The following is a 22,159-nucleotide window of genomic DNA, read 5'->3' as shown; positions in this document are numbered from 1 at the left end:
TCAAGGGATGGATCTAATGGCTGGTGCTCGAAGGTCAGCGGTGGCCGATGATGGCGGGTCAATACGATCCGTACTTTTGCTCGGGACAATGGCTGAGTCACGCGATATCTCGTATCTCGGTTTGCTCGCACGCCATCGAATTATTACCTTCTCTAGTCGGTTTCACGGATTAATTTGAACGATTCGTGTATTATTGGCAATCTCGGCTTGCCGTTGAATTTTTGTAATATATATATATATATATCCGTTGGAGGAAACGAGTTTAAAAATATATATTCTTAAGGGAAAGGATGCGTGAGAGTGAATTTACAATGGGATCGTTTTTCGAGGAAAGCGAGGAAGGCGATTTGCATGTGATCGATTCTGATCTCGTATTTGTCAGAAGGGGGAGAAGCCGCGTATAAATCGGATTTTTACGTAGATGATCCAGGGTCGCTCGGTCGACCGCTATGTTTATGCATTCAACAGGCGACGCTTAAATTTTCGAAACTCGACACTCCGAAAAACGATATGTTTTAATGCATTCACGATCTTTTAAATATTTCTATAACGCATTTATTATAACTTTGTCACGCAAATATCAATCGAGATCACGTAATTTCAATAAAAAGAAAGAAAAAGATCGTGGATCTTCAAGCGTGGATCGTAAACTCATCCGAAAGGGAGGGAGGGAGCTAATTTCTGTCGCTCAAGGAACGTCTGTTAATACTTTAAGCTCGACCTACCCCTCGTGAAAAGAAAAAAAAAAAAAAGAAAAGGAAAGGCAATCGGCGTGCGTGCCACCTGGAACAAACAGTTCTCGGAGGATATTTGCATGCGACACGATGCCAGAATGCGGCACTGCTCGCTCCTCGACACCGATTCCCTTTCCGTCCCCTTCCTTTTAATCCTTTTTCTGCGGCGTTTATTTATCCGCCGCGGCTGAAACCGGCCGAGGAATCCTTTTAAAGTGATATTTCCACGACCACGGATGGATTCCGGCAAGGTCGAGGCGCGTGCTTATGAAAATACCGAATACGAATACGAAGGGGAGGGGGGCGGGGGTAATGGTCGGCGAACGATCATCCGCGACGAGCCGCTTCGTTAATTATTCTAATTAGAGGCGAGCCCGGCCTGCCCTTTCGACGACCCTCCTCGTCGTGGGTGCTCGATTCCAAGTGTATTCGCACGAGGCGGTGATCCGTGTGCGAGATAGCGAGAAACCTCGTCGATTTTGACGAGATAAGTTTTATTTGAAATCGAAATAGGAATTGTTTTCGAATCGGGAATATATATAAAGAAGGATTGTGTTCACAACGAAAACTTTTACTTCGAACAGTTTGTAAAAAAATTGTATCGTAATAAATGTTCAACAAAAATGTGCAAAGAGTTATATTCACGATGAAAAGAAGGAAGAATATTTTCCATAAACGTTAAATCTCGAACGACAATCTGAAAAGAAACCTGTTACTCCACCGTTCCGAATAAGGTAACGTTTAAACCTCAAATTATGTCAACCGGGTGAAGATGGATGCGATAATTCTGAAATTAAGTAAGCGCCTTTCTTATCGATCCTGCGCACCTTACACAAGCTCGAGGACGTAGCACGGGGATATATAATAGCAGTGTGTATGTGCGATAGATCGTCCCGATCCAGATCTTCCTCGATATCGCCAGTTTCTTTTCGTTGGTGCCACGGATTCGGGCAATGCAAAAAAAAAAAAAAGGAAGACGAAGAAAACGGTCGAAGGGGAAAGAAAGGAAAGAGGGAGAAGGAAAAAAAGAAGAAGAAGAGGGGGAAGAAGAAGGGCCAAGGAGAAGGAGCATTATGGCGTACGCGGCGATTCAATCGCGATAACTTTAACGCACGTGGAATGTCGGACTTGCCGAGTGGGCAATTATAACTCCACGTCTCGATCTCGAGGCCTGATGCACTTTGGCCGGGAAGGGAGGCAGAAGAGCGATGGTTTTTTTACTGGAACGATAGTGGATAGGTAGTAAGTGTTCATCACGATTAATAGTTGTCCTCTCCACGTTCTCGATAACAAAACTTCGACGAAAGTTGTATTTCCACTGGTGGCGTGGCGTCGCTCTGATAAGAGGGACATTTTCGTTGAAAAACATTTATGTTTACGTTCGATAGTGGAAAATGAATTTTGGGATATCGATGGAAAATAATCTCTTAATTATGATCGAATATCATTTTCGATGATAGATCGTGTTACGACATCGTGTTTTAATAATTCCAGTCGGATTACGTAGATAGAAGAATTTTTCGCATTATAAAGATTCCTTAATTAAAAAAAAAAATGAAATGGATATCGTTGGAAATATCGTAATAAAAAATGTTAGGAAAAATATACTCTATACGGACGATAAATTTCTTGAAAATTTTTCAACCCCGTTACAAATATCTTCGTATCATATAATGTTAACTGTTCCAGATAATATCCTCGCGTAATTATCCGCTGAAATTTTTTCCCCTTTACTCGATCTCGAATTTCTAAACTGTTCTTACTGCAGCGCAGTATTGAAATCGCTTCCTTTCACTCGCTATCGGCTCGGTACCGTTCGAAAAATTAGCAAAAACATCGATGCGCTCGTAAAAGCATTTAAATAAACTGCCACTTCGCGATATTTATCGCTCTTGAAATAATCTTTGACCGATTCCAATAATTCTTCTAAATTATTTCAATTCTTAATCGCGATGTCCTCCCTTCATCCGCGTGAAAGGACCCCATATTTCGAATTTAAACAGATCTTAACCCAAGACAGAAGACGTAAAGATAAACTTTTACGTTTAGAATAATGTTGGTTTTATATTTACAAATTGTTTTATTACCTGATCGTTTGAAAAGTTTAGAAACGTTTGTTAAAATTATTGAAAAATGTATTTTTATACGATACAAAATAATCCTTTCTAGAAATAGAATTATTAAAATCATTAAATCTTTTTTAATTTTACTCGGTTACGATGGTGAAAATTTTATTTATCGACTCGACCAATCATTTCTACACCTGTCTTAGAAGCATAGGAACGAATAGCATGGCCGTGCAAATTGGAAGAAGAGGCTGAGAGTGGCAGAGTGCGCATTTAGGATCCATTAGCGAAAAGAGATAGCAAGGACGTGAAAGAAGGCAGTGACCGAAATATCCGGAATCTTTGGCTCACGGCCGCTACCAGGAGGTCCTACGATAGTTAATATGTTTAATGTCCAGACTGTAGCGCGAAACGAGCGTTTCTAAACTCGCCTTAAACATTTAGAAATACGATCCTACGTCCCAAGGATGAGCGTGACCGCGAATCGAGCATTATCCTCCTCAAACTCATTCGAGGAATCCTTGGATTCTTTCTTTTTTCGACCACGTATAATCCCTCGGAAGGTTAAGAAGGATTTTGAAAAAAAATTAGCCGTCGAGAGAATTTGTAGAGTTTTTTTAATTTTTTTTTTAGCCACGGATATTCATTCCTAAGGATTTTGGATTTTTCGGATGGTCGTTGAATTTTATCGTGACTTCTTCCAAGGAGGAGGAGGAGGAGGAGGAGTCATTTTTCGAACGAAACATTGACGATCGAACGGAGAAGATCGGGAAATATTGCGTACGGCTTTCTTGCGGGCAATAACTTAAAATTTGAATAAAATATTACAGCCAAGAGAAGCTGTCGGACAGGCTGCACTTCGTATACTTAACAGCAAAGATTTATCACCACGTGCCGTCTTAAATTTTATGGCCAGTACACGGAATATCAACGTTCGAGCAATTATTTACCAGGCCGTGATATTATTTTTCTCGATAATATTAAATCATTAACGGTATGAATATCGCGCATGCATGGATGCTATATTGACGCCGTGCAATCGAACGAAATTGATGAGTGAAAAAAAGAAGAAGAAGAAGAAGAAAGAAAGGAAATTTTTCGTCAATCTTTTGCATCGTAATTCAAGCAAAATTCCGAGATAATAAATATTATCACGCGTCATGAAGGTTAGAATAATGAATAAAGGAATGCGATTTGAGTTTCCTCGATCGAGAGAGAGAGAGGTTCAGTGTAGGTGGCATCGTGCAGAGAAAGTGCGATAAATTATTTCGCTAATCCGAGGGGTTGGTTGGGACGCCCTGATGGGTGGGACGAAAATTAATGTAACCAAAGTTTGTGGGCAGATAAATGAATGGTTAATGTAAATGTTAATGTCCCGTGTAGACACCTGAGAGGAGAATAGGCCATTGATCGATCGGCATAACAATCTAAGATCAATCGGATGTCTAAGACGATTTTTCAATTTAACGAGAGATTTTAATGGACTGCTACGTGTAATTTCAATTTGATCACAACGGATATAATAAGCACCAACATCTGAAAAATTAAAAATGGATACCTCGGTAGGTTATATTATCTTTCAAACATTCATCTTTTTTCTTTATAAATTGATAAAAAATTTTTGACATTTATTTGCGTTAATAACCATTTATTATTAATCTCCGCCCCAGAACGAACCCAAATAGCCCCATTATCACTTTCGAGCAAACATTCGCCCGTGAACGAGCTTGCTAACAAGCAATTAAATTAGGCCACGGGTAACCCTCGCGATTTTTTCTCCAACTGAACTCGCTCCCCCTCCCTCTAACTTTTTCTTCTTTTTGTTCCAGGTAAGTTCACGCGTCCAACTCCGGAGCGGAGAGACTGACCTCAAGGAAGGAGGAGGACGGTAATGCACAAGGCTCGAGGGGCCCGCGAGATAAGGATCGGGTGTTCGTTAAGCCCGGGCCCCAAAAATCCGGCGCTTAAAAACAAAACGGGGCCCCGTGGTGGTCGTCGCGCCGTTTTCGTGGAACGGCCGCGTATGTATAAATGGTTGGAACGAGTCTACTCTCGGGGCAGGAGAGGAGGCTTGGTCCGTTTGCCTGTGTAATAGGGAGGGGGGGGGAAGGCTTAGATCGGGAGGGTAGATTAACAGGGGGATACACGTGTCAGGCTCAGATTGACGCGATTCCATTTTAACGAATTATCTTGACCCTGTCGGGGTAGGCAGGGTGGAGGGGTGTCGTTTTTCTACTCTTTCGTGGAGTTGTATATGTTTGATAGGCGCTTCTCTCCACTTTGGGAAAGAGATAGATGTATATGTTCCGGATTTTTGGACGAAGATCGGGAGGGATGATAATTTGTCCAGTGTTTCGTTTCGGTGAAACGGAGACTTTTTTCTTTCTTCGAGTTTGTTTCAAGTCGTAGAATCAAATTATCATAGTCTTTTTTTTCAAAATTGTAGATTCTTAAAGAAACTAGAGGATATTAATACAGATGTACATTTTAATTATTTTTCGAATAATTTATCGAAAGGTTGCGACACCCAATGAGGATAAAAAATTTTATATTTTATTTAGAGATGTAATAGACATTTTTATAAATAGACAGTTGCTACGAAAGGGGATAAAATATATAAATATTGTCGTATTTGATTCAACTTAATTTTCCACGGTATTACCTACACAAAACGTTCCAAGTCTTATCGCGGACAGTTAGAATTCATAGATCGAGAGACTTTAAAGGTTACAATGGTATCTAAATCAAAAGTAACGGGTGATTCGAGCGAGCTTTAGCGCTGGCATCGACTTAGCAACGGTTGAAAATCAACGCTCTTCCACGAAAGACTTGGAGACTCTGTAAATCAATTTGCATGCCCGGTTTATAGAGCGCGTTAAAATAAAACGCGGCCCGCTTCGCATTTATGTAAATGGAAAACTGTCCACCGTCAGGCGCGACATGCGTCTGCACTTAATTCATTTTTCTGCCGGCAATTTTATACCGCGTTGTTAAACGGCCCGATTCTTAAAGTGAATACCGCTCGAAGCGAGTATGATTGCCCGCGGCCGTACAGGGACCCCCATGAAAAATGAGTTTGTATAATTTTAATAGCACGTCCCTGGCCTCGGCCGATGGTTACAAGCGCGAAGATTGATCGATACATTGGACGCGGATAGATAATACGTAGCAACTTCGAACTCGAGAGACTCTTCTCTACTTTTTTAATTGTACGAAATTGCCCCCTCGGTCTTTAAAAGGTTTTTGAACTCTGTCTATTCTTGGTGGAATTTTAGAAAGTTTCACGAGGCCAAACTTTTGTTAAATAATTTCTCTTCGGTATTCTTTTCGTAATAACGTTCTGATATGCGAGAACGCAAGAGTATAAAGAAATTTGTGTAAACTGAGAACGTTTATTTCAGGTATATGGGGATATAATTAACGATTTTTGGAAAAAAATAAATGATAAATTCGAAACAATTTTATGGCATATCTTCGAGACGGGGATAATTCATGCGAATCCTCTTTGTTTGCACGTAATTTACGCGCAGCCTCGTGTCATAATTCGAATTGATGGCGCGATTTGTCGTGTTTTTCACCGACTCCTCTATAGATTTGCCGTGTAGATAGGGTCAGAACCGGAGCTGACAGAACGCATCTCGGGCGCACGTTTTACAAGTTGTTTTACAACCCGGGGATACAACGCCACACGCTGAGAACTCGAGGACCTCTCCCTCTCCTCGCGATAGCCGCCGCTCTCCTTTGTCCTGGACACGGATTCGACTTTTCGACCAGGTTCCTTCTGCTTTGAAACCTTCCTTCTGTCGACACCTTTCCCCGACGTGGTTCGCGCCTGATGGACAGTTTTTTTGCACAACGATTTTCCTTTCTGTTTTCCACCTTTGTTTCGAGAAATTTGAGAAATTATACATCCATCTGTCGATGATGAAGCTTCTTGTGAATGGAAAAAAAGAGAGGATAACTAAGAGAGAAATTTTACAGTTTTTGGAAAGAGAGTTTTTTTTTGATACAGCATTCCTTTTATCTTGCTCCATTTTATTTTCGTTTAATTTTCCTTATACGATTCAACTGTGTATTTAAATTAATTTTTCTATTCAATGGAATTTTTTATTATAAAGTATTTTATATTAATTCACTAGATGTTATCAATTGGCTTGATTTGTGAATGGAAAAGAAGAGAGGATAATTTCAAGAGAGAAATTTTACAGTTTTTGGAAAGAGAGTTTTTTTTTGATACAGCATTCCTTTTACCTTGCTCCATTTTATTTTCGTTTAATTTTCCTTATACGATTCAACCGTGTATTTAAATTAATTTTTCTATTCAATGGAATTTTTTATTATAAAGTATTTTATATTAATTCACTAGATGTTATCAATTGGCTTGATTTGTGAATGGAAAAGAAGAGAGGATAATTTCAAGAGAGAAATTTTACAGTTTTTGGAAAGAGAATTTTTTTTTGATACAGCATTCCTTTTACCTTGCTCCATTTTATTTTCGTTTAATTTTCCTTATACGATTCAACCGTGTATTTAAATTAATTTTTCTATTCAATGGAATTTTTTATTATAAAGTATTTTATATTGATTCACTAGATGTTATCAACTGGCTTGATTTCTACTAATCTAAATATATTGAATGTTGAATTTTCCAATAATAATTATGAATAAAGGAAAACAATAACTTCTTTAATTAATTTCTATAATCAGCTTCATTTTCCTTTACTATATAATTACGATATTATATAAACCCATCGCATTCTCTTATCAGAGATTTAACTCTCGAATCCTATCCTCAATTATCTTTTGATTTTTCCTTCCATCGATTATTTTTCAAAATCAAGAATCATTAAAATTGAAAACAAATATTATCAAGACAATTATCGAGAAAATATAAATTTTCCTTTCTTTTATCGCAACTGGAACTCGCTTTGCTCGTTAAACTTTGGATATTAGAAGTAATTAAGCGATCAAAAAGTTTATATATATATATAATCTACCACGCTCAGAATTTATAATCGATCGAACGGCGCCAGTGGTTGATACTGGAAATACTGGATATTCCGGAATAAGAGCACTCTCACTTTGCATGTCGACACTCTTTCCGTAGTAGGCTAACGTTCCTCGCCGATAAAAGTGCTCACCGGTTATCGGCCTTAGAAGCATCGCGATCGTTCGACCAGCAAATTTTAAGAAACAATCTCGATCCTGTTATGGATATCGTTCTATCTTGAGGTCCTTTCAATGTCCTTCCTTCTCTCTTCTTCTCTTTTTTTACAGGAATATTATTAAGAATAATATAAGCGCTTGTATTTTATAAATTTTTCGATAATCCTTTAAAAGAAATCGAGATCATCGTGCAGATTTCAATTTTTAATGACAAACGATAGATCAACAAATTATTTTATTTAATCATGGCTATTGGATCTAATATTCTGTCGAAATTTGCGTAGATGATTTCAATGCAACTGGTCCAAACTGACGATGCATTTAAATCATTTTCGATCGATGCATACGTAAATACGTTTTACGAGGAACGTACAATCAACATTACCCCTGCTTCTAGGAATAGGAGGAATTACGACGCGGCGTGTACACGTGTACACTGAGTAATGGAAGGAAGAGCCGCCTCAATTATCAAGCTCGTTTGTATCAACGTTGTTTACAGCGTCTGGCCGCCCCTGCCAAGCGTTTATATATCCAGGACGCGATTTTACAGCCCATCCAGCGCATCGCGTAGTATAAAAGCACGCGCGTGCCCCTCTCGAAGGAATAATTCTTCATTAATTGCGATCGCATGCGCGGTTCACATCCCACCCTTCGAGGATGCGCCTTGGATGCATTTCCCAGGCTAATATTTCGTCAAATAATACATAATATAATTTCTGCTCTCTTACAGATGATGATCTCGTCGTTACATCAACCTGGTCGAGTGTTATAAATATAAACTCCATAACGTATTATGGAGGAATAATAAGGGGAGATTGAGCGCGAGCCATAAAAGTCGTGGTCGGGTTCGTGGTCGCCATCATAGAGAGGGCTATTCTATTGTCTCATATCTCTGGAACCGTATCGAGGGAGGGGGGTGAAAAAAAAGCGCGTCTGCCGAACGTTCTAGACTGTGAGGATCCTTTGGACCTGTCGTCCGCGGGGAAACGCTGTCCTGTCCTCGAAATTCTCTCCCTCCTCTCTCCCTATCCTTTCCCTACGCTTGGATTCTTTTGTTTCCCGCCGCGGAACCCCAGTCGAGATCCTATCTGACGTAAATAATTATCCTGGAGAGGCTGCAGATGCCCGCGTTCGAGTGGTACCCCTCTCGGGGATTTTCATTTTAATCGTGGATCTCGGGACCGCGGTTCGAAATATTCTGGATATTTGGGGAGGAGGAAACTGGAGTTTTGGAAAGGATCAAAGTGATCAAGCGGCGATGTGTGTGTCCATCCCTTTTATTTTAATCAAGGATCTTGGCAACGACGGAAATATTCTTAGTATATCTTTCGATTGTTTGTATTTGTATTTATTTGAAAATGAATATTTAGATCAATAAAGTTAAAATTCTCGAAATTTCGAGCCAAGGATCTTGATTATTGGGAGAGTGAGGCAAAGATGTGCCTCGCTTTCTCTCATTTCTTTTATTGTATTTCATCATCAAAATATCGACGAATTTCATAATTTAACGTGGACGATTATCTCCTCAATATATTATTTATTTTTCCAATGTTTACATCTGTTGGTGCGTTTTTATTTCGACCAATCGTGACGTAGAAGGAAAGTGGGAATTTTCAGAAATAATCTTTTAACGGTGCAATCTCAGCGGCGGAATCAAGTGATTGCGGGGTATTGTTGTGAACACGGTTTCCTTTTTTAGCGTGAACGAACCCGATAAGGAACGGTTTTATGGCTCACGCGTAATTGAACTGCGAGCAGCTTGATTTCGTTTTAAGGATACGGGTCGTGAGAAGCGATCTGTTTTGGAACGTACTATACTCGAAGCTTGATTTCAGATCGACCAGAGAGAGAGATGAGATTGATCGTGACAGTGAGATATTTTATTTCACGTATTATTATTATTAAAATCGTTACGAAAAATTTTATATCTTAACTTTTTTTTTTGATAAAAATTTCTTCGAGCGAATCATAATATAAAAATTATCACTTTATCGTTGATCATACTTTTTTTCAAATATTGCTTTTCAATAAATTTTTCGAACAATATAAAAATCATCACTACGTGAAGAAACACTTTCACGATGTTTCATTGTTTTTGTCCCAACGAAAGAAATTTTAAATTAAAAATAATAATAATTCTGGAAAAATTGGAATTACGCGTGATGTAACTCGGTCCCTCTGGGCCCGTTTGTCCTCGATCAGCCAAACAAATTACACGTTAAACGACGTGCCCTGTCACGCACATTCGTGGCGGCTCGAGTCTAATGTCACCCCGGGGGGAGCAATTTTCAGGCATTTTACTCGCGACACACGTTCCACGCCTCTGGCCCTATTGTCTATCCGTACGAGACGAGCGCGCAATTTATCCTCGAGGACACTGTCACGATCAAAAAAAAAAAGAAAAAGAAAGGAAATCCAGCCTTCCTTTTCTCTCGTGCACAGCCTGAGAAATTAAATTTCACTTCAATCCGGGAAACGAATTGGAGAGGAGAAAAGATTTGGAAGGAAACGAAGATGGATGAGGTGGCGACTACCGGTGAGTGAAGATCTTTTTTTCTTCTTTCTCTGTTTTTTTTATCTTATTTATAGCTGCATGAAAATTTATCTGTAAAGTTCGCTGTAAAGTTTTCACGAGTGGTTTTTATATCGTTGATAAGAAGCAAAGTATGTGCGCAGTTTAACGGCTAATGTTTAGAGATTATTATCGATTATCGACAAATTAAACACGAATACGTACGTTCGTCGCGATAAAAGATTATAATTGATAAGAAAAATAAAAAATAACGTCGTAGTAAATAATAGTATATTATGTGTATGTACGACAGATAGAAGAAGATTTTAGATTGAATATCAATTCCGGATATAAAAGAAAGTTTACAATTGCATTTCAATTTTCTTTTACGAATCTTCAATATTATTTTAATTTATTAAATTTACTATTGCTTCGATTTCATTTGTACAAAATTAATTTATTCGTGCATTTTTTAGAGTCTCAATTTTAGTAGTTCGAAATAAATGCAAAAGTTGTTGTACAAAAATATTATTTATTAAATTATAAGCAATTTAAATTCGCTGAAATACTTTCTTCTTGCTTCCTCAAACTTCAATTGCTTATTAATTTAATAAACAAGATTTAATCAATATTTTTATATTTTTAGAACTTAGAAAAGAATATATTATTTACTTTCCACGAATACATTATATACCAATCCAGAAAAGTCTTCACACATCTTATAAAATTCGTGTTTAAATATATTATTATACACCAGGATATTTCATGTTATCAATAAATTTTTCTTTTTAATTTCAAAATTAAGAAACGTTACTAATTCAAGAATATCGCAATTTATGAGATCATTCGTGAGGTATTTGGCAATATGGAAAGTTTCACTAATTTCATTCGCTCGATGCTTCCTTGATTCGCAACACCAATTTCGCGTATTGTTCTTCTCGAACGAACGATTTATCGGCCCCTTTGGATCGACCTCGTTTCACGCGACATTTCTGTCGATCCCAAACAGATCCGGAATCTTGGCAAACGCTGTCTCTCATTTGATTTACGGTCACGATTGATTACGCAGACGATTATCCATACTCGCGATTCGAAATTTAGTGTTTCATTTTTACTTTGCAGATGGAAAGAATACAGGATATATTTCGACAAATATATATATTTCGACAAATATAATATATATATTTCGACAAAATATCAGAGGTACGATTTATACAGAAATGAAAGAAAGTGCTATGAGTTTTTTTGTATCAAAGAAATCTCATTTTTACAACAATTTGAGGAGAAATTTAATTAAATTTTCGTAATTCGATTGTATTTAAAATTTGTTTGTTTAATTTAATAATGAATTCTCACTCTTTTTATTACTTTCTCTTTGTTTCACTTTTGCATTTTTGTTGCAGAAAAGTATGAAACATCTTGCATACGTTTTTCCTGATTGCTTTTACGTTGTACGTTCGAATCAATTGGATTCCACAGAGGATATATCAGGGATCAATTTTATATTAGAATTGCTTTGTTGTCTGCTACACCGTTTTCTCTTTAAGTTTTTGTATTCTAGGCTCGCTTGCCACGAATCTAAAGTGGGATAATAATCCTTTCTACTTGATAGTTAAAACGATAGAAATGTTGAACGTTTTATGTCCCAGATATATTCTGCGATTGTTAGTTGTGCTTGAGTAGGCGTTGTTACATCGAAAAAAACAACATCATTCTTCTGTATTTATATTTTACAAAACAGTCTAAATAGAAGCAGGTTGAAAATTTGCAATAAATCATTCATTTTTTAACCGATCTGCATAAAACTTACAACTCAAATGATGCAGAATACATTTTTTTACACGATACATTACACTCAATAATTCAAAATTTGTGAAAAATAATGTGCCTTTTTTTTTTTTACTTCAAAATTTACTTCCTCGATTCAAAATATCTTTTATTTATGATACGATATCTACATAATTTTTGTATTTGTCTTGTCTTTCTAGAATTCAGAATTTCCAGAATACATGTATATCAAAATTTTATTATACAAAATATTCATTCATTATGAAATAATTGATAACTTGTTTTGAAAAAAGAGAAGAATCGAATATTATCTTGAAAATTCTTCGATATCATATTATTTATACAACAATGAAAAGTTTGATTCTTTATTTAGATTTCTTTTTGCATTATTTGATGATCTTATGTATCTTATCTTATAATAAGAAACAATATATTTCATTGTTTCCTTTCTTTTTCAATGATTTATTGTTTATTTGGAAAATCGGTTTGATGAAAGATAAACATAATCATCCATCCAAAGCTAGCACTTTATTCGTTGATATTTTTTCAATAACGCTTGATAATCATGAAATTTTTTTTTATACAACTCCATTTAAAAATCCTTTCTTCCAAAGTATCTCTTTAATCGCTTTAATTCAATCATCTTGAATTTATTCCGCGGATAAACATAAAATATTGTACGATCTTGGTACAGTTTGAATAATTAAGTAACCAGGACGCACAATCGTACGAATTTTTAGTCCAGAAAAGAATTTCTTGTTTATGAAATTTACGAGACGACAACGACTTTTATTTCGTCACGTTTATTAATTCAAAAATAAGAGATCTCGAAAAAAACCCCCACCGTTTAACCGCGGAATTTTGGAAGATACGATTTGGAAGAAAGCGATTTTCGCCTTTTAGAAAGCGTATTGGCGGCAAAAAGCTGGCAAAACAGTCGTATCTTCTCATCGATTGCTCTCAAGAAGCTCATGAATATCCGCTTTACGATCTGAAAAGGTTTCGCGGAACGATCAGTTGAAACTCAGTCAATCACGAAATGTCAGCCTGACTCCTGAATTATTCCCCGGCAATAAATCGAACATCAGCCAGATTGCCCCTGGTATTTGCAAAAATATTCAGTATTCCTCCTCCGTACGCGAGCGGATCCCGTGATCGTTGGTCTCGTTGTTGTTTTTCCAAGAACGGCTACAAGTCAAGGTGAGAACCACCACGCAAACCTGGCAGCTCGAAACCTGGTTCAACCGAACAAAAGAAGAAGAAGATATACATATACACACATATAACGTAGAAAGGAAGAGAAACTGAAAGAGTTGTTCGTGCCAAGAACGTGGAGGCTGAAAGAAAAGCGAGGATCCGTTTTGAAACGATAATGGCTGGTCTATACCGATCGTTACGGAGCTTAATTATCGTTCTGCGCCGGCTAACAATGCTGCCAACTGTCAAAGCCCGCGAGTGGAGCGCTCAATGATTAGTCGACGCCCGCTAAAAGTTGCTGGATTTCGAGACGTGCGAAACCGTGAAGAAGTTTTGCATGTGCGAAACTCTCGTTTCTTCGAATTACGTTGCAATGGATTCAGTATGCCGAGTCATCTTTGGAGAAAGAGATCTCGAGATGGATCTCTAACGAATAGAAAAGTATTATAATTGCGAATATATGCGAAAGATATGAAAAATCCTTCGTTTTATAATCCTTCGATTTATATTCTAAAGATTCTTCGATTCGAAGACAATGCTAGTTTGTATGCTAGCTCGAATCGTCGCAGTTTCGTCATTTAAGAGGAAAGTAGTGGTCGGTTTTGTTTAACCTCGAAAGAAATCGATCGATAATTAATCGATATTTTAAAATCCAAAAGACAGACAAGATTTTTACAAGAATAACAATCTTTGAAAATATTGAAAAGTGAAATTTTGGACAAACAGAAACACCGTGGAAGATTTCAAAATTTATAATCTGAATCGCGTAATCGTTAAATATAATTAAGAGAGGAAACATTAAATTTTAATAATCCTGTTAATACTTTCTGTGCCAACGAGTTAAATTTAAATTTCAAATTTGTCGATTCGAATCATCATTTATTTAACATATATATATATATATTATAGCAACAATAATATAAGAAGATTCGATTAATTCGATTGCAAAAGCGAAATTAATTTATTCATTTCCATGGATTTGTAATCGCGACCATTTATCGGTAAATGGATTTCGTTTCCTGCAAACGTTACATAATTTTAAAGCCCGATCGCCGATTCCGATTCTTGCCGCGAACTGTCGTGAAAAAAGAGAAAAAAAGAGAGGACGAGACGCGAGGAAGAAAGGGACGCTAAAAAGCAGGAACACTCTGTCAACACCCTTGTACGTAATTTGCAATTTTAATGCTCGGCCATGAATCCCCTATCCCATGCGGTTCAACTCGGTTGCGTTATACAAGGATACGTAACTCGATAGGGTAATAATGCAAGACTGATGCAGTCATGCAAATTATTATTCAAAGGCTACTGTATTCTTCACGTTGAATCGCTCGATCGGAGATATTATTGTTGCGCAGACCTCTTCGTAATTACTTTCGATACCGATCGACGTCGGGTCAAAGTTGGAGATATTTTAATCTTTACAAGACAATGGAATACGGGGAGTAAAAATATAATATGAATTCTTGATATTTTAATATTTATATACGATTATCCTTTCAATTACACTTTAATTCGTAATTACTGTTATTATTATCAAGGATAATTTTGAAAATTCACTCGAATCACCTGAAAATTAAATCGAAGAACGTGAAACAGGCAGTTTTTAATGGTTGATTCGCAGTCGAATTCTGCTACGTGCAAACATTCCTACGTACAAGGTTTATAGACGATCGAAATCGTAAGCCGAATTGAGTGAGCATGATGAATGGCAGTCGTACATTCGACTGTTTGGGCTGCGAATTCAACGAAAGCCATGAATGAGCTCTAAGGTTATGTTTTCATGAGTCTCACGTATCGTTCACGCTGAAGTAATCGTGGCGGAGTGTGTATCCCTGCTTTGTATGCGCTTTTTCACTACCACGTGGATCGTAATCGCTATTACCGAGCTTAACAAGCTGTAAACAAAACGTCGAGGCCGGAACGTTAAAACAATCTTGGGCAAGGGAATATTTCGATGAATAAATGTTGGCCGGGGTGTAGAAGATCGATATAAACATTCTCGCTATAAAGGATACGTAGCACGCACGGTTCCTCGAATAATTTATCGCTCTTCGTTATAAAATATAAGATTTCGTAACGATCGAAGGATTTATGCAAAATTGTTGGACCGATTCAGAATTGTATTTTTTCGCTCAATCGAATCACGATTGCGAAGCAAGTAATTGGGTAAAAAAGTAAGTAATTTCATTATATATATATATATATATATATATATATATATATATATTTGAATACGTAATGATAAGAAAATACGTTTGAATTACACTCATATCGAATCGATTTGTATCGAATAAACAATCGTTTCAGATTGCCTTCTTATTAATCTTTAAATGGCTATTATCGTTAAAATCGCAAAGCATAAATTTTACCGTGAAATTTCTCGATAAATAGTAGAAATTGCTAAATAATTTTTTTTTATCTAACTTATTTATCATGACAAATTTAATAATCTACAGGACAAATTAAAATTCTCTTGGATAATGCTTTGCTAAAAAAATATACTTATAATAACATTATTATTAAAATTGTAGATTTCTAGTAAAGTAAATGATTTTTTTCTTAAATCTTCCAAAATAAAAGAGTCATATAAAATCATATTACACATATATGAAATAAATTAGAACCGAGTATGAAACGTATCTTTTCCTTCCAATAATTAATTCCATCTTAACTCTGCAGTAACACATCTCGATCTCCTCGATCATTTATCGAAATAGTCCTTCCTTTAAATATCCGTACCAAAAACTGAACCATTTAAAAAACCGTGTATCAAATCTCCGAGACTATCATCCATAAAAAACAATATTAATAATTAGTGACATCGTGAAATTTATTTCTCGTCTCGAAAATATTCAGCCCAGATTCAACATCGCTCGAATTATTGTATACATCATCCCCGACACCCTCGCGACTCGTCCATGGCCCCGTTCCCCGAACAATCCTCCCCCCACGAAATATTCGAACACGTGACTCGGCCGTGCCCCGGCCGAACGAAAGTCACTTTAGACAGCAACAGTTAAGCGATCACACTATATTTGTTTTCTCCATCTGGCACGGTTGCGTAGGTATATACCGCGGGACGGGCCGGGGGGAGGGAGGAGAAGGGGGGCAGCCGACATTCTCTTCACGACGATTCACGGCGGGGAGCGAAGCTCACTCAGGGGCCCTTGTACTGTTACAACGACCCGTAAAGAAGTCGATATTATTCCTACGTACGACGGTAGTTACCGTTGACATTCCATGGCTCGAGGGTTACGAGCGGCGCTATGCCTCGTAATTCTCATTTTTAAATTACCTACGGTGCTCCTATGCGGCGTGTTCCACCTCGCTCGGTTGCCTTTTCCATGTCTCTCCGTCGCGTTGATTCGCGTTGAAACCACTGTCCACGGAGATTAGGATGAATAGGGGGAACGGGTGTAAACTGGTTCGGTGAACGTTTGTGTTGTAGGGGAAAGAGAGCGGAGTTGTAGGATTCGTTGCGTAAGGATTCGTTATGAGAAGAGGTGCGATGTTTTGTAGAAATTTATTATTAATTGATTTTCCTCCCTTTTTTTTAATTATCGTGATACTTGTTGTTCTTTTCTTTGGATTAAGGGTTGTTGATTCTTTTGCTTCTTTTTTTATTCATTTGTCTTAGGTCCATTATTCGATTGTATTTGAGATGTTGAAAATTAAATTATAGTTTTTATTTTTATTATATATTGTCATTCTTATTGTGTATTATTTGTATATTTATTAAATAATTAAGTAGTAAAGGAATTAATCACATTATTTTCTTTGCGACTCTAGTAAACAATTATTAAGGCTTGTCTATTTGTTCTTTATTCGGTCTTCTATGAGATTCCTTCTGTGGATTTGCTCTGTTTGAAGAACAGTGTTGGGTGTCGGGGCAACGAAAATATCAAATTATAAGCAGGGACTGTGAGCTTGTCGACTTTATTTAGTTGAACTTGATAATTTGAAACGTTGTATCTCGAAGAAACGAGTTTTGTTTGCCATGGTTTTTCGACGCCCCTGTGTTAAAGAGAGAAGTTTGAATTAATGGCAAGAGCAAATAGCTGCTCGGGAGTCACTTTATTAACCGTCTAGTTTTAGATAAAGTATCTTAAATTTCAACGATAACTCGCTTTGATCTAAATTCAGGAAAACTCGTCACTTCATAAAACCAAAGATATGATAAAAATGTCGCTTTTATATTCGAAGAAGTTACAATTAAATATTGACAATCTCGAAAAACCGATCGAAATAAAATAAATAAAATTTGAGTAAAATTTAGAGACTATTTGCAATCGAATTTTAGACACGAAATTTAGCAAAAAAGACTTATTACGTTCAAAAAAAAAAAAATTGGATATTTGTATTAAAAATTAAAATTAAATATATTCAGGATTTTAATTATCACCTTTCTTCTTTTCGGATAAAAAAATCCTATCGATCGTAGACCTTTCGTTGCAAAATATTTTCCAGATCTCGCACGAGAACCGATAATAACTCGGATAACCAAGAAATATCGAAGAGGCAAACATACCATGAAATTACACTTATTCTTCTCCTCTCCGAATCTCGTTCATGGAAACCTGTGATCATCCTGAAGAAAGAATCCACGAATTTTTCAAACTCTCCTCCATATCATCGCGCTCAGATTTCTTTTTTTTTTTCTCCGAATCGAGGTCAAGCCTCGATACTAGCTCAAGGACTCGCCACGATAACCATAATCTCGATATTCGCGTTACACGATCGCAACTGCGTAATGGCCGGTCTCCACCGGATCTTGTTTACCGGGGAAAACGCGATTCGAGCGATTTACGCCACGGCTCGCGAGGTAAACGGCCTGCTATTGACTCTGGCGTACCAACGATTCGCAATATTTGAGTTGAGCATACGGTTGGAAACATCGATAACCGGTGGCGATAAGGAATCCGGTGGGAGCCCGATTGGTCCGCTCACCACCCCGTGCAATAACCGTCGCAGATAATCGAATTACGCACAAATGGTTTATCGCCAGGTGTAGCGCATTATTCCCTCGAAAAATGTGCGGCGTAAATCGGCTCGCTGATATTCGTCACGTTCGATCGGCAGGCGCCGGAAATATGTAAATCGTGGGGCAGGGGGGGGAAGCGATAGGGGAAGATTCGTCCTCCACCTTGACATTTCGCGAATCGTGGAGATATTGGTTTTTGATTTGTCTCTTTCTATTATTATTATTATTGCGTTCTTTCGATTTTCGATTATTAAAGAGAGAGATATTGATTATTGAAAATATTCTCTTCGCGATAATTCTATGATTTCCTAGATAGATATTTTTTCTCGAGATTAATTAGTGATAATTGTTTAAAGTTTTGAATAAATGAAGAGTATAAGCATCTTTTTTTCTTAGTGGTGTAAAAGACAAATCAATTGCAGTAGGATAATATTATTGCATGTATTGCAACGATTTAAGTTTAAGGAAATTTAAGAAAATTACTGATTATGTATATATATTTCAATGAGATCACGAATAAATCCATAGTTTCGAGATAATCGATTCGTGAAGGATTTCAGGTTTCTAGATTGCGCATTAAAATAACGCATTATCTTGGCTATGCGTTTTATCGAGATCAAATATTGATGTGTGTATCGATATCGGAGTGAGGAAAATTTAAGATCACGTTTATTTCTACGAGTTTAAGAAATCTTTACTCAACATCGATGTTTTTCATTCATACGAATTAATTTGTTATACGAATACGATTTTCCTGATTCTAGAATTTCTTTATAGGAACAAAAATATTGTTTAATTTATTGCTTAAAAAAATATATATTTATCATTCCTTTTTATTCCTCCGAAAAATTCCACAATCTCGTAATTTATTTTTCTCGCAGATGTGCAATACTTTCAACGTCGATATTCATCCCTGATCCAATCTTCAAAAGAAAATTAGAAATATGCGAAGTTTACGAAACTAACAATTGAGTTATTAACGTTGCTACAATTGTTGCAAGATGAAAATTCGAGATATTGGCGTAGAAATTAAGAGATAAAGGTGGGAATAACGAGAAGAGTTTGAACGTGCGAAAAGATGGAGTGCATTCTATCGAGGAAAAATTTAGAAAGCGAAAAGATAATGGGCCGAACGTAAAACATGATTGAATGGGAAGGCCGCCCACGTGCTGCCTATCGCAGAACGGACAGCTTCGTTACCTCCAGACAGTTATTTTCCGATTGCGTTTGAAAAACAGCAATAACGCGCTAAACTATCGTACGAGTAAATAACGCACACTTGTGAAAAAAATTATCGGATGTGAAAGTAAATTTGTTGTCGAGGAAATATCGATAAAAAGATACTTTCTACGAACTCTATATAAATTCTACATATAATAAAAAAAAAGGAGGAATCAATCTTCGTTACAGCATCTCAATATTTTATTCTCGAAAATGGAACTCATTTTATAGAATTATTTTTGCATTCTTGTACGATTAATTAACGATACAATGAATTTTTTTTATATCTAATTTGCATGGAAATATAATGCACACTCGTGTATAGTATAATTAAAACGAATATATTAATTATTTATTATTTTAATATAAATCGTGAAAATTATTACTACGAATACTTTACTTTTTAGTTTATTTTAAGATATCTCGTTAAAAATTTGGAGCAAAGTATCATTATAAAAGATACTTATTAAAAAAAATAATCTTTATTTTACATTTCTCACTCCATTCATTCATATATTTCAATATTCGACAAAGTACGAACGGAATTAATTACGCTTCGGAAAGTATAAACAATAATACTCGGTTTATTACAGGACGGCTCTACGAATCAAAACAATAATATTTCGAAAGCAAGTTTCAACCATAATATCGAGAATAATATATCCATATCGAGTCGAGCCGCGTACGACGTAACATCGTCACCAGCCGCAATCGTGCAAGCCCACGATTTGCCGTGCTCCCGATAGCGCCATCGAACATGAAGAACTCGACTATAAATCGAACGGTTGACGGTAACGTCTCGATGACATTGGTCACGAGATCACTCATTTTTCTATACCAGAATAGATATATATTCTATATAGGCGAAGGAGGCATATATATATATATAAATTTAATTCCGTAGAAACCGTGGAGAGAAGCCCGTAGAGAGGAACGAGAATAGGGTGTCGCATTGGTGGATGTATGCCGAGTGCAGGCAGCGATAAGGCGCGGCTTAAACCGGCCCAATCGGCCTATGTTTCACGTTGCTCGCGACATTACCACTTTATATCACCTATCGTCCCCCATATATATTTGGATAGCGTGGTATTGCGCACGTACACGCGTCTTCCCTGATACGCGCGTACTTTACCCTCCACCATGGTACAGGAATGTAGAAAACGTGAGCACGAAGCTACGATATCGACCTCCCCTGATTTATATTATCTCCATATTTCGTTCCAGGGTTTACTAAGCTAAATTTTTATTCGAAATTTAAACAAATATTAATTTTTCACATTGGAAATAAGAATACAAAGTTCGTTTCAAGCTTCGAAATTTACGGAGTTTATTTATGGAGACACGGTCTATATTACAATTCTAACTCGATCTAAATTCGAATCTCGAAGACTAGGTGAGATCCTTGGACGCTATCAATCGTTTGGAGCGAAATTATAGCGAGATTTATCGGTGGAACACGTAGGTATACAAGACGAATGGTGTGTCGAAACCGCGGGCCTTGTTGTATCGGCGCATGCCGATTGAGGAACAATTATAAAACGGCGACTATTGCCTAATCGTTGTGGTGGACGGTTGTGTGGCGCGTTCCCGGCCAATTGTACGCCTAGGCAGAGAACGAAGAGAACCGGGTCTCATGTGGGCGAACTCGGCTAGACCTCTCCCAGCCGGAGGAGTTGAGTCAGCGGTTCCAGCGGGCGCAAAACCGATTCGCTGGAAGCTGCCTCGTATCAAGATCCATCTCATCGTTGCAATGCCACTTACGCCGTGGAATCGTGTCGCTTGATTTAAAGTTCGAGGCCGAAACGAAGAAGAAGAAACGATTGTTCGAGATTCTAAACTTATCTTTTTTTTCTTTCGCAGAGGATGATTTAAATTAAGCTGGATTATCATTGGAAAGCACAAAGTATCGGTTCCAGGAAAGAGACAGAAGTCGACATAAGTCGTGCCCAGCCTCTATATAACTTGGTTAAATTATGCTTAAAACTGCTTCTTTCCCTCGGCAAGAACTCGTAAAATATTAACCAAGCTATGATATATCAAATCGTTGAGAATTCGACACGGTTTTCTCCTCGGTTAACAGGGAAATCGAGTCTTCTTTTTTTTCTTTTCCCCTCCCCCGATCCAAGGTATTTACGGCTCCGTAGGATAAAAGTGCACGTGCTGGCCGATAGTTTCATTCGTCAAGGTTACCTGCAAGCGCTTGCACGAGCGTACGCTCGACTGACAGATTGTAATGACCGACAGACCACTAATAGTTGCTGTTATTCAGCATGCGAGGCCCTGGCACGAAGGGATCACGGGAACTTTATGGGTATGATTGCTGTTTGCCCCGTAGCTACTCGTGCATGTTCCTACATGTATGCTATACAAGCCGTTTCAAAAGTGACGCCACGTATAATACGAGAGTATGCAAACGAGAATCGATATCGTTCCTTGGACGGATTTGATCAAAGGTGAATGTTCATTCTTTAATACCTGAGAAATTTATATTATA

At 37.3% G+C, this 22,159-nt stretch overlaps 1 protein-coding gene and 1 long non-coding RNA gene across 4 annotated transcripts in view; one reads left to right on the top strand and one right to left on the bottom strand.

Moving 5' to 3' along the window:
- LOC100577393 (epidermal growth factor receptor-like) overlaps positions 1-22,159 on the top strand; it is a 156,154-nt gene that overhangs the window by 53,064 nt on the left and 80,931 nt on the right. The window contains exon 1 of one of the 3 annotated variants that reach the window (XM_026441430.1): positions 10,036-10,502. The exons of 1 other annotated variant lie outside the window; for it this stretch is intronic. Coding sequence is in view for 1 of the 2 variants with exons in the window: in XM_026441434.1 (XP_026297219.1) it covers positions 10,481-10,502 (22 nt within the window). In the remaining variant the exon portion in view is untranslated. Of the gene's footprint in view, positions 1-10,035; positions 10,503-22,159 lie in introns of those variants that run through there. One more of the 3 variants, XM_026441434.1, reaches the window with a different exon arrangement.
- On the bottom strand, positions 16,276-18,340 carry LOC113218875. The gene is made up of 2 exons (XR_003304945.1): positions 17,992-18,340; positions 16,276-17,477 (listed from the first exon to the last, which is right to left on the bottom strand). It is a non-coding gene; the product is annotated as an uncharacterized LOC113218875 (long non-coding RNA).

The sequence above is a fragment of the Apis mellifera genome, linkage group LG6 (assembly GCF_003254395.2).
Source record: "Apis mellifera strain DH4 linkage group LG6, Amel_HAv3.1, whole genome shotgun sequence".
Taxonomy (NCBI): Eukaryota; Metazoa; Arthropoda; class Insecta; order Hymenoptera; family Apidae; genus Apis; species Apis mellifera.
Note: the sequence above shows the minus strand (reverse complement) of the source record. Positions and strands in the feature narration are given on the sequence as shown.